Here is a 13,973-nt window from a genome sequence, read left to right as displayed (position 1 = left end):
ACCAACTGCACTCTCCCCAGCTCTCTCATTGTGACCCTCAACACTGACTGTACTCACCCCAGCACTGTCACTGGGACCCTCAACACCAACTGTACTCGCCCCAGCACTGACACTGCGTTCCTCAACACCAACTGCACTCTCCCCACCACTGTCAGTGTTATCCTGAACACTGATTGCATTCTCCCCATCCCTGTTACTGGGACCCTGAACAGCGACTGCGCTCTCCCCAGCGCTGTTACTGGGATCCTGAACAGCGACAGCGCTCTCCCCAGCACTGTCAGTGGGACCCTCAATCACTCAAGTCCAACTGCACTAACAATGGTCAAACATCAGTCTGCTGCATGTCCTAAATTCTCAGATGTGCAAACGGATTAAAGGCTGTCAAATTTCCATTCATTTTCTAGACTTCCCCTTGGAAAACCCACGAGTGGAAAGGAAGTGATGGGTTCCCAATGAAACGGCGCACAATTGGTTTCAAGGAACTTGCAAAGTAAGAACTAAGTGTAAATGTGAACCTTAATAGGGTGACGTACCTGCATGGAGAGGCTTCCCAAGTGACATGGGGACGGGGGACTCCAGCGTTGATGGGTGTTTTCAACATTCTCCTGATGCTGTATTACAGGACTGTGACACTCTCTTCTGATGTTACAGGACTGTGACACTCTCTTCTGATGTTACAGGACGGTGACACTCTCTCCTGATGCTGTGTTACAGGACGGTGACGCTCTCTCCTGATGCTGTATTACAGGACGGTGACACTCTTTCCTGATGCTGTATTACAGGACTGTGACACTCTCTCCTGATAGTGTATTAGAGGACGGTGACACAATCTCCTGATGCTGAATTACAGGACGGTGACACTCTCTCCTGATGCTGTATTACAGGACGGTGACACTCTCTCCTGATACTGTATTACAGGGCGGTAACACTCTCTCCTGATGCTGTATTACAGGACGGTAACACTCTCTCCTGATGTTACAGGACTGTGACACGCTATCCTGATGTTACAGGACGGTGACACTCTCTCCTGATGTTACAGGACGGTGACATTCTCTCCTAATGCTGTATTACAGGACGGTGACACTCTCTCCTGATGTTACAGGACTGTGACACGCTATCCTGATGTTACAGGACGGTGACACTCTCTCCTGATGTTACAGGACGGTGACACTCTCTCCTGATGTTACAGGGCGGTGACACTCTCTCCTGATGTTACAGGACTGTGACACTTTCTCCTGCTGTTACAGGGCGGTGACATTCTCTCCTGATGTTACAGGGCGGTGACATTCTCTCCTGATGTTACAGGGCGGTGACATTCTCTCCTGATGTTACAGGGCGGTGACATTCTCTCCTGATGTTACAGGGCGGTGACATTCTCTCCTGATGTTACAGGACGGTGACACTCTCTCCTGATGTTACAGGACGGTGACACTCTCTCCTGATGTTACAGGACAGTGACACTCTCTCCTGATGTTACAGGATGGAAACACTCTCTCCTGATGTTACAGGACGGTGACACTCTCTCCTGATGTTACAGGGCGGTGACATTCTCTCCTGATGTTACAGGGCGGTGACATTCTCTCCTGATGTTACAGGGCGGTGACATTCTCTCCTGATGTTACAGGGCGGTGACATTCTCTCCTGATGTTACAGGGCGGTGACACTCTCTCCTGATGTTACAGGACGGTGACACTCTCTCCTGATGTTACAGGACGGTGACACTCCTCCTGATGTTACAGGACGGTGACACTCTCTCCTGATGTTACAGGGCGGTGACATTCTCTCCTGATGCTACAGGACTGTGACACTCTCTCCTGATGTTACAGGACGCTGACACTCTCTCCTGATGTTACAGGACAGTGACACTCTCTCCTGATGTTACAGAATGGTGACACTCTCTACTGATGTTACAGGGCGGTGACACTCTCTCCTGATGTTACAGGACGGTGACACTCACTCCTGATGTTAAAGGACGGTGAAAATCTCTCCTGATGTTACAGGGCAGTGACATTCTCTCCTGATGTTACAGTGCGGTGACATTCTCTCCTGATGTTCCAGGGTGGTGACACTTTCTCCTGATGTTACAGGGCGGTGACACTCTCTCCTGATGTTACAGGGCGGTGACACTCTCTCCTAATGTTACAGTGCGGTGACACTTTCTCCTGATGTTACAGGGCGGTGACACTCTCTCCTGATGTTACAGGGCGGTGACATTCTCTCCTGATGTTCCAGGGTGGTGACACTTTCTCCTTATGTTAAAGGACGGTGACACTCTCTCCTGGTGTTACAGGGCGGTGACACTCTCTCCTGATGGTACAGGCCAGTGACACTCTCTCCTGATATTACAGGACGGTGACACTCTCTCCTAATGTTACAGTGCGGTGACACTTTCTCCTGATGTTACAGGGCGGTGACATTCTCTCCTGATGTTCTAGGGTGGTGACACTCTCTCCTGATGTTACAGTGCGGTGACATTCTCTCCTGATGTTCTAGGGTGGTGACACTCTCTCCTGATGTTACAGGATGGTGAAACTCTCTCTTGATGTTACAGGGCGGTGACATTCTCTCCTGATGTTACAGGACGGTGACACTCTCTCCTGATGTTACAGGCCAGTGACACTCTCTCCTGATGTTACAGGGCGGTGACACTCTCTCCTGGTGTTACAGGACAGTGACACTCTCTCCTGAGGTTACAGGGTGGTGACATCCTCTCCTGATGTTACAGGGTGGTGACACTCTCTCCTGATGTTACCGGACGGTGACACTCTCTCCTGGTGTTACAGGACAGTGACACACTCTCCTGATATAACAGAACGGTGACACTCTTTCCTGGTGTTACAGGACGGTGACAATCTCTCTTGAAGTTACAGGACGGTGACAATCTCTCCTGATGTTACAGGGCGGTGACACTCTCTCCCGATGTTACAGGATGGCGACACTCTCTCCTGATGTTACAGGATGGTGACACACTCTCCTGATGTTACAGGAAAGTGACACACTCACCTGATGTTACAGGATGGTGACACTCTCTCCTAATGTTGCAGGGCGGTGACACTCTCTCCTGATGTTACAGGGCGGTGACACTCTCTCCTGATGTTACAGGACGGTGACACTCTCTCCTGATGTTCCAGGACGGTGACACTCTCTCCTGATGTTACAGGATGGTGACACACTCTCCTGTTGTTACAGGCCAGTGACACTCTCTCCTGATGTTACAGATCACTGACACTCTCTCCTGATGTTACATGGCGGTTACACTCTCTCCTGATGTTACAGGACGGTGACACTCTCTCCTGATATTACAGGACGGTGACAATCTCTCCTGATGTTACAGGCCAGTGACACTCTCTCCTGATGTTACAGGGCGGTGACACTCTCTCCTGATGTTACAGGACGGTGACAATCTCTCCTGATGTTACAGGACGGTGACACTCTCTCCTGTTGTTACAGGACGGTGACACTCTCTCCTGATGTTACAGATCGGTGACACTCTCTCCTGATGTTGCAGGGCGGTTACACTCTCTCCTGATGTTACAGGACGGTGACACCCTCTCCTGATGTTAAAGGACGGTGACATTCTCTCCTGATGTTACAGCGCAGTGACATTCTCTCCTGATGTTAAAGGATGGCGACACTTTCTCCTGATGTTACAGGGCGGTGACACTCTCTCCTAGTGTTACAGGGCGGTTACACTCTCTCCTGATGTTAAAGGACGGTGACATTCTCTCCTGATGTTACAGCGCAGTGACATTCTCTCCTGATGTTAAAGGATGGCGACACTTTCTCCTGATGTTACATGGCGGTGACACTCTCTCCTAGTGTTACAGGACGGTGACACTCTCTCCAGATATTACAGGACGGTGACACCCTCTCCTGATGTTACAGGAAGATGACAATCTCTCCTGATGTTACAGGGCGGTGACACTCTCTCCTGATGTTACAAGACGGTGACACTCTTTCCTGGTGTTATAGGACGGTGACACTCTCTCTTGATGTTACAGGACGGTGACACTCTCTCCTGCTGTTACAGGACTTTGACACTCTCTCCGGATGTTTTATGCCAGTGACACTCTCTCCTGATGTTACAGGGCGGTGACAATCTCTCCCGATGTTAAAGGATGGTGACACTCTATCCTGATGATACAGGATGGTGACACATTCTCCTGATGTTACAGGAAGGTGACACTGTCTCCTGATGTTACAGGACGGTGACACATTCTCCTGATGTTACAGGACGGTGACACTCTCTCCTGATGTTACAGGACGGTGACACTCACTCCTGATGTTAAAGGACGGTGAAAATCTCTCCTGATGTTACAGGGCAGTGACATTCTCTCCTGATGTTACAGTGCGGTGACATTCTCTCCTGATGTTCCAGGGTGGTGACACTTTCTCCTGATGTTAAAGGACGGTGACACTCTCTCCTGGTGTTACAGGACGGTGACACTCTCTCCTGATGGTACAGGCCAGTGACACTCTCTCCTGATATTACAGGACGGTGACACTCTATCCTGATGTTACAGGGCGGTGACACTTTCTCCTGATGTTACAGGGCGGTGACACTCTCTCCTGATGTTACAGGGCGGTGACATTCTCTCCTGATGTTACAGTGCGGTGACATTCTCTCCTGATGTTCTAGGGTGGTGACACTCTCTCCTGATGTTACAGGATGGTGAAACTCTCTCTTGATGTTACAGGGCGGTGACATTCTCTCCTGATGTTACAGGACGGTGACACTCTCTCCTGATGTTACAGGCCAGTGACACTCTCTCCTGATGTTACAGGGCAGTGACACTCTCTCCTGGTGTTACAGGACAGTGACACTCTCTCCTGAGGTTACAGGGTGGTGACATCCTCTCCTGATGTTACAGGGTGGTGACACTCTCTCCTGATGTTACCGGACGGTGACACTCTCTCCTGGTGTTACAGGACAGTGACACACTCTCCTGATATAACAGAACGGTGACACCCTTTCCTGGTGTTACAGGACGGTGACAATCTCTCTTGAAGTTACAGGACGGTGACAGTCTCTCCTGATGTTACAGGGCGGTGACACTCTCTCCTGATGTTACAGGATGGCGACACTCTATCCTGATGTTACAGGTTGGTGACACACTCTCCTGATGTTACAGGAAGGTGACACACTCACCTGATGTTACAGGATGGTGACACTCTCTCCTAATGTTACAGGGCGGTGACACTCTCTCCTGATGTTACAGGGCGGTGACACTCTCTCCTGATGTTACAGGACGGTGACACTCTCTCCTGATGTTCCAGGACGGTGACACTCTCTCCTGATGTTACAGGATGGTGACACACTCTCCTGTTGTTACAGGCCAGTGACACTCTCTCCTGATGTTACAGATCGCTGACACTCTCTCCTGATGTTACATGGCGGTTACACTCTCTCCTGATGTTACATGGCGGTTACACTCTCTCCTGATGTTACAGGACGGTGACACTCTCTCCTGATATTACAGGACGGTGACAATCTCTCCTGATGTTACAGGCCAGTGACACTCTCTCCTGATGTTACAGGGCGGTGACACTCTCTCCTGATGTTACAGGACGGTGACAATCTCTCCTGATGTTACAGGACGGTGACACTCTCTCCTGTTGTTACAGGACGGTGACACTCTCTCCTGATGTTACAGATCGGTGACACTCTCTCCTGATGTTACAGGGCGGTTACACTCTCTCCTGATGTTACAGGACGGTGACACTCTATCCTGATGTTAAAGGACGGTGACATTCTCTCCTGATGTTACAGGACGGTGACACACTCTCCAGATGTTACAGTTCGGTGACACACTCTCCTGATGTTAGTGTGGTGACACTCTCTCCTGATGTTACAGGGCGGTGACACTCTCTCCGGATGTTACAGGCCAGTGACACTCTCTCCTGATGTTACAGGACGGTGACACACTCTCCTGATGTTACAGGACGGTGACACAACCTCCTGATGTTACAGGGCGGTGACACTCTCTCCGGATGATACTGGCCAGTGACACTTTCTCCTGATGTTACAGGGCGTTGACATGCACTCCTGATGTTACAGGATGGTGACACTCTCTTCTGATGTTACAGGACGGTGAAAATCTCTCCTGATGTTACAGGACGGTGACACTCCTGTTGTTACAGGCCAGTGACACTCTCTCCTGATGTTACAGGGCGGTGACACTCTCTCCTGATGATACAGGACAGTGACACTCTATCCTGATGTTAAAGGGCGGTGACACTCTCTCCTGATGTAACCGGACAGTGACATTCTCTCCTGATGTTACAGGACGGTGACAATCTCTCCTGATGTTACAGGGCGGTGAAAATCTCTCCTGATGTTACATGGTGGTGACAATCTTTCCTGATGTTACAGGCCAGTGACACTCTCTCCTGATGTTACAGCCCAGTGATAATCTCTCCTGATTTTATAGGACGGTGACACTCTCTCCTGATGTTACAGGGCGGTGACACTCTCTCCTGATGTTACAGGCCAGTGAAAATCTCTCCTGATTTTACAGGACGGTGACACTCTCTCCTGATGTCACAGGCCAGTGACAATCTCTCCTGATGTTACAGGTCGGTGATACTCTATCCTGATGTTACAGGACGGTGACACGCTCTCCTGATGTTACTGGCCATTGACGCTCTCTCTTGATGTTACAGGCCACTGACAATCTCTCCTGATGTTACAGGACGGTGACAATCTCTCCTGATGTTACAGGGCGGTGACACTCTCTCCTGATGTTAGAGGATGGTGACACTCTCTCCTGATGTTACAGGACAGTGACACTCTCTCCTGATGTTACAGGACGGTGACAATCTCTCCTGATGTTAGAGGATGGTGACACTCTCTCCTGATGTTACAGGACAGTGACACTCTCTCCTGATGCAACAGGATGGTGACAATCTCTCCTGATGTTACAGGATGGTGACACATTCTCCTGATGTTACAGGACGGTGACACTCTCCTGATGTTACAGTGCGGTGACACTCTCTCCTGATGTTACAGGACGGTGACACTCTCTCCTGCTGTTACAGGATGATGACAATCTCTCCTGATTTTACAGGACAGTGACGCTGTCTCCTTATGTTACAGGACGGTGACACACTCTCCTGATGTTACAGGACTGTGACACACTCTCCTGATGTTACAGGGTGGTGACACTCTCTCCTGATGTTACTGGGCGGTGACACACACTCCTGATGTTACAGGATGGTGACACGCTCTCCTGATGTTACAGGGCGGTGACAATCTCTCCTTCTATTACAGGCCAGTGACACTGTCACCTGATGTTACAGGACAGTGACACTCTCTCCTGATGTTATAGGACGATGACAATCTCTGCTGATGTTAGAGTATGGTGACACTCTCTCCTGATGTTACAGGACAGTGACACTCTCTCCTGATGTTACAGGCCAGTGACACTCTCTCCTGATGTTTCAGGGTGGTGACACTCCGTCCTGATGTTACTGGGCGGTGACACACTCTCTTGATTTTGCAGGATGGTGACACACTCTCCTGATGTTACAGGGCGGTGACATTCTCTCCTGATGTTACAGGATGGTGACACACTCTCCTGATGTTACAGTGCGGTGACACTGTCTCCTGATGTTACAGGGCGGTGAACTCTCTCCTGTTGTTACAGGCCAGATACACTCTCTCCTGATGTTACAGGGCGGATACACTCTCTCCTGATGTTAAAGGGTGGTGACACTCGCTCCTGATGTTACAGGACGGTGACACTCTCTCCTGATGTTACAGGGCGGATACACTCTCTCCTGATGTTACAGGGTGGTGACACTCTCTCCTGATGTTACAGGACGGTGACAATCTCTCCTGATGTTACACGACAGTGACACTCTCTCCTGATGTTAAAGGGCGGTGACACTATCTCCTGATGTTACAGGGTGGTTTAAATCTGTCCTGATGTTACATGGTAATGACACTCGCTCCTGATGTTACAGGCCATTGACATTCTCTCCTGATGTTACAGGACGGAGACAATCTCTCCTGATGTTAAAGGCCAGTGACAATCTCTCCTGATGTTAAAGGCCAGTGACAATCTCTCCTGATGTTACAGGCCAGTGACACTCTCTCCGGATGATACTGGCCAGTGACACTCTCTCCTGAAGTTACAGGGCGTTGACATTCACTCCTGATGTTACAGGATGGTGACACTCTCTCCTGATGTTACAGGACGGTGAAAATCTCTCCTGATGTTACAGGACGGTGACACTCCTGTTGTTACAGGCCAGTGACACTCTCTCCTGATGTTACAGGGCGGTGACACTCTCTCCTGATGATACAGGACAGTGACACTCTATCCTGATGTTAAAGGGCGGTGACACTCTCTCCTGATGTTACCGGACAGTGACATTCTCTCCTGATGTTACAGGACGGTGACAATCTCTCCTGATGTTACAGGGCGGTGAAAATCTCTCCTGATGTTACACGGTGGTGACAATCTTTCCTGATGTTACAGGCCAGTGACACTCTCTCCTGATGTTACAGCCCAGTGAAAATCTCTCCTGATTTTATAGGACGGTGACACTCTCTCCTGATGTTACAGGGCGGTGACACTCTCTCCTGATGTTACAGGCCAGTGAAAATCTCTCCTGATTTTACAGGATGGTGACACTCTCTCCTGATGTCACAGGCCAGTGACAATCTCTCCTGATGTTACAGGTCGGTGATACTCTATCCTGATGTTACAGGACGGTGACACGCTCTCCTGATGTTACTGGCCATTGACGCTCTCTCTTGATGTTACAGGCCACTGACAATCTCTCCTGATGTTACAGGACGGTGACAATCTCTCCTGATGTTACAGGGCGGTGACACTCTCTCCTGATGTTAGAGGATGGTGACACTCTCTCCTGATGTTACAGGACAGTGACACTCTCTCCTGATGTTACAGGACGGTGACAATCTCTCCTGATGTTAGAGGATGGTGACACTCTCTCCTGATGTTACAGGACAGTGACACTCTCTCCTGATGCAACAGGATGGTGACAATCTCTCCTGATGTTACAGGATGGTGACACATTCTCCTGATGTTACAGGACGGTGACACTCTCCTGATGTTACAGTGCGGTGACACTCTCTCCTGATGTTACTGGGCGGTGACACACACTCCTGATGTTACAGGATGGTGACACGCTCTCCTGATGTTACAGGGCGGTGACAATCTCTCCTTCTATTACAGGCCAGTGACACTGTCACCTGATGTTACAGGACAGTGACACTCTCTCCTGATGTTATAGGACGATGACAATCTCTGCTGATGTTAGAGTATGGTGACACTCTCTCCTGATGTTACAGGACAGTGACACTCTCTCCTGATGTTACAGGCCAGTGACACTCTCTCCTGATGTTTCAGGGTGGTGACACTCCGTCCTGATGTTACTGGGCGGTGACACACTCTCTTGATTTTGCAGGATGGTGACACACTCTCCTGATGTTACAGGGCGGTGACATTCTCTCCTGATGTTACAGGATGGTGACACACTCTCCTGATGTTACAGTGCGGTGACACTGTCTCCTGATGTTACAGGGCGGTGAACTCTCTCCTGTTGTTACAGGCCAGATACACTCTCTCCTGATGTTACAGGGCGGATACACTCTCTCCTGATGTTAAAGGGTGGTGACACTCGCTCCTGATGTTACAGGACGGTGACACTCTCTCCTGATGTTACAGGGCGGATACACTCTCTCCTGATGTTACAGGGTGGTGACACTCTCTCCTGATGTTACAGGACGGTGACAATCTCTCCTGATGTTACACGACAGTGACACTCTCTCCTGATGTTAAAGGGCGGTGACACTATCTCCTGATGTTACAGGGTGGTTTAAATCTGTCCTGATGTTACATGGTAATGACACTCGCTCCTGATGTTACAGGCCATTGACATTCTCTCCTGATGTTACAGGACGGAGACAATCTCTCCTGATGTTAAAGGCCAGTGACAATCTCTCCTGATGTTAAAGGCCAGTGACACGCTCTCCTGATGTTACAGGCCATTGATGCTCTCTCTTGATGTTACAGGCCGCTGACAATCTCTCCTGATGTTACAGGGTGTTGACACTGTCTCCTGATGTTACAGGGCGGTGACAATCTCTCCTTCTATTACAGGCCAGTGACACTGTCACCTGATGTTACAGGACAGTGACACTCTCTCCTGATGTTATAGGACGGTGACAATCTCTCCTGATGTTAGAGGATGGTGACACTTTCTCCTGATGTTACAGGACAGTGACACTCTCTCCTGATGTTACAGGACGGTGACAATCTCTCTAGATGTTAGAGGATGGTGACACTCTCTCCTGATGTTACAGGACAGTGACACTCTCTCCTGATGTTACAGGACGGTGACAATCTCTCCTGATGTTAGGGGATGGTGACACATTCTCCTGATGTTACAGGACGGTGACACTCTCTCCTGATGTTACAGTGCGGTGACACTCTCTCCTGATGTTACAGGACGGTGACACTCTCTCCTGATGTTACAGGACGATGACAATCTCTCCTGATGTTACAGGCCAGTGACACTCTCTCCTGCTGTTACAGGACGATGACAGTCTCTCCTGATGTTACAGGCCAGTGACACTTTCTCCTGATGTTACAGGGCGCTGACACACTCTCCTAATGTTACAGGACGGTGACACTCTCTTCTGATGTTACAGGACGGTGACAATCTCTCCTGATGTTACAGGATGGTGACACTCTCTCCTGATGTTACAGGCCAGGGACACTCTATCCTGATGTTACAGGCCAGTGACACTCTCTCCTGATGTTACAGGATGGTGACAATCTCTCCTGATGGTACAGGATGGGGACACTCTCTCCTGATGTTACAGGCCAGTGACAATCTCTCCTGATGTTACAGGACGGGGACACTCTCTCCTGATGTTACAGGACTGTGATACTCTCTCCTGATGTTACAGGACGGTGACACTCTCTCCTGCTGTTACAGGGCGGTGACACTCTATCCTGATGTTACAGGGTGGTGACACACTCTCCTGATGTTACAGGATGGTCACACTCTCTCCTGATTTTACAGGGCGGTGACACTCTCTCCTGATGTTACAGGACGGTGACACTCTCTCCTGATGTTACAGGGTGGTGACTCTCTCTCCTGCTGTTACAGGACGATGACAATCTCTCCTGATGTTACAGGCCGGTGACACTCTCTCCTGATGTTTTAGGCCAGTGACAATCTCTCCTGATGTTACAGGACGGTGACACACTCTCCTGATGTTACAGGACAGTGACAAACTCTCCTGATGTTACAGGATGGTGACACTCTCTCCTGATGTTACAGGACGGTAACAATCACTCCTGATGTTACAGGCCAGTGACACTCTCTCCTGATGTTACAGGGCGGTGACACTCTCTACTAATGTTACAGGGCGGTGAAACTCTCTCCTGATGTTACAGGACAGTGACACTCTCTCTTGATGTTACAGGACGGTGACAATCTCTCCTGATATTTCAGTCAGTGACACTCTCTCCTGATGTTACAGGGCGGTGACAATCTCTCCTGATGTTACAGGACGGGAACTCTCTCTACTGATGTTACAGGACGGTGACACTCTCTCCTGCTGTTACAGGGCGGTGACACTCTATCCTGATGTTACAGGGTGGTGACACTATCTCCTGATGTTACAGGACGGTGACACTCTCTCCTGCTGTTACAGGACGATGACAATCTCTCCTGATGTTACAGGCAGTGACACTCCATCCTGATGTTTCAGGCCAGTGACAATCTCTCCTGATGTTACAGGACGGTGACACTCTCTTCTGATTTTACAGGACTTTGACACTCTCTCCTGATGTTACAGGACGGTAACACTCTATCCTCATATTACAGGATGGTGACACACTCTCCTGATGTTACAGGGCGGTGACACTCTCTCCTGATGTTACAGGACGGTTACAATCTCTCCTGATGTTACAGGACGGTGACACTCTCTCCAGATGTTACAGGACGGTGACAATCTCTCCTGATATTTCAGACAGTGACACTCTCTCCTGATGTTACAGGGCGGTGACACTCTCCTCATGTTACAGACCAGTGACACTCTTTCCTGATGTTACAGGACAGTGACACTCTCCCCTGATGCTACAGGACGGTGACAATCTCTTCTGATGTTACAGGATGGTGACACTCTCTCCTGATGTTACAGGCCAGTGACAATATCTCATGATGTTACAGGACGGGGACTCTCTCTCCTGATGTTACAGGACGGTGACACTCTCTCCTGATGTTACAGGACGGTGACACTCTCTCCTGGTGTTACAGGGCGGTGACACTCTATTCTGATGTTACAGGCCAGTGACACTCTCTCCGGATGTTACAGGACGTTGACAATCTCTCCTGATGTTTCAGGACGGTGACACGCTCTCCTGATGTTACAGGACGGTGACACTCTCTCCGGATGTTACAGGCCGGTGAAACTCTCTCCTGATGTTACAGGGCGGTGACAATCTCTTCTGATTTTACAGGACTTTGACAATCTCTCCTGATGTTACAGGACGGTGACACTCTCTCCTGATGTTACAGGACCGTGACACTCTATCCTCATGTTACAGGATGGTGACACACTCTCCTGATGTTACAGGGCGGTGACACTCTCTCCTGATGTTACAGGACGGTGACACTCTCTCCTGATGTTACAGGGCGGTGACACTCTCTCCTGATGTTACAGGACGGTGACAATCTCTCCTGATATTTCGGAACAGTGACACTCTCTCCTGATGTTACATGCCAGTGACAATCTCTCCTGATGTTCCAGGACGTGGACACTCTCTCCTTATGTTACAGGGCGGTGACACTCTATCCTTATGTTACAGGGCGGTGACAATCTCTCCTGATGTTACAGGGTGGTGACACTCTCTCCTGATGTTACAGGACGGTGACACTCTCTCCTGATGTTACAGGACGGTGAACTCTCTCCTGATGTTACAGGGTGGTGACACTCTCTCCTGATGTTACAGGACGGTGACACTCTCTCCTGATGTTACAGGACGGTGACACTCTCTCTTGATGTTACATGGCGGTGACACTCTCTCCTGATGTTACAGGACAGTGACACTCTCTCTTCATGTTACAGGACGGTGATAATCTCTCCTGATATTTCAGGACAGTGACACTCTCTCCTGATGTTACAGGACGGTGACACTCTCTCCTGATGTTACAGGCCAGGGACACTCTATCCTGATGTTACAGGCCAGTGACACTCTCTCCTGATGTTACAGGATGGTGACAATCTCTCCTGATGTTACAGGATGGGGACACTCTCTCCTGATGTTACAGGCCAGGGACACTCTATCCTGATGTTACAGGCCAGTGACACTCTCTCCTGATGTTACAGGATGGTGACAATCTCTCCTGATGTTACAGGGTGGTGACACACTCTCCTGATGTTACAGGATGGTCACACTCTCTCCTGATTTTACAGGGCGGTGACACTCTCTCCTGATGTTACAGGACGGTGACACTCTCTCCTGATGTTACAGGGTGGTGACTCTCTCTCCTGCTGTTACAGGACGATGACAATCTCTCCTGATGTTACAGGCCAGTGACACTCTCTCCTGATGTTTTAGGCCAGTGACAATCTCTCCTGATGTTACAGGACGGTGACACACTCTCCTGATGTTACAGGACAGTGACAAACTCTGCTGATGTTACAGGATGGTGACACTCTCTCCTGATGTTACAGGACGGTAACAATCACTCCTGATGTTAAAGGCCAGTGACACTCTCTCCTGATGTTACAGGGCGGTGACACTCTCTACTAATGTTACAGGGCGGTGAAACTCTCTCCTGATGTTACAGGACAGTGACACTCTCTCTTGATGTTACAGGACGGTGACAATCTCTCCTGATATTTCAGTCAGTGACACTCTCTCCTGATGTTACAGGGCGGTGACAATCTCTCCTGATGTTACAGGACGGGGACTCTCTCTACT

The 13,973-nt window shown here is 49.7% G+C and overlaps 1 protein-coding gene across 1 annotated transcript in view; it reads left to right on the top strand.

Annotated features, from left to right (window-relative positions):
* Positions 1–404: 404 nt before the first annotated feature.
* LOC144672961 (nitric oxide synthase 1-like) overlaps positions 405–13,973 on the top strand; it is a gene marked incomplete at its 5' end in the record, with an annotated part of 263,568 nt that continues 249,999 nt past the window's right edge. Inside the window, one exon of the mRNA XM_078534965.1 lies at positions 405–490. Coding sequence (XP_078391091.1) covers positions 405–490 — 86 coding nt within the window. The remainder of the gene's footprint in view (positions 491–13,973) is intronic.

This window comes from Cetorhinus maximus, unplaced genomic scaffold (genome assembly GCF_964194155.1).
Source record: "Cetorhinus maximus unplaced genomic scaffold, sCetMax3.hap1.1 HAP1_SCAFFOLD_168, whole genome shotgun sequence".
In the NCBI taxonomy this organism is placed as follows: domain Eukaryota; kingdom Metazoa; phylum Chordata; class Chondrichthyes; order Lamniformes; family Cetorhinidae; genus Cetorhinus; species Cetorhinus maximus.
This window is presented reverse-complemented; position numbering and strand designations above follow the sequence as displayed.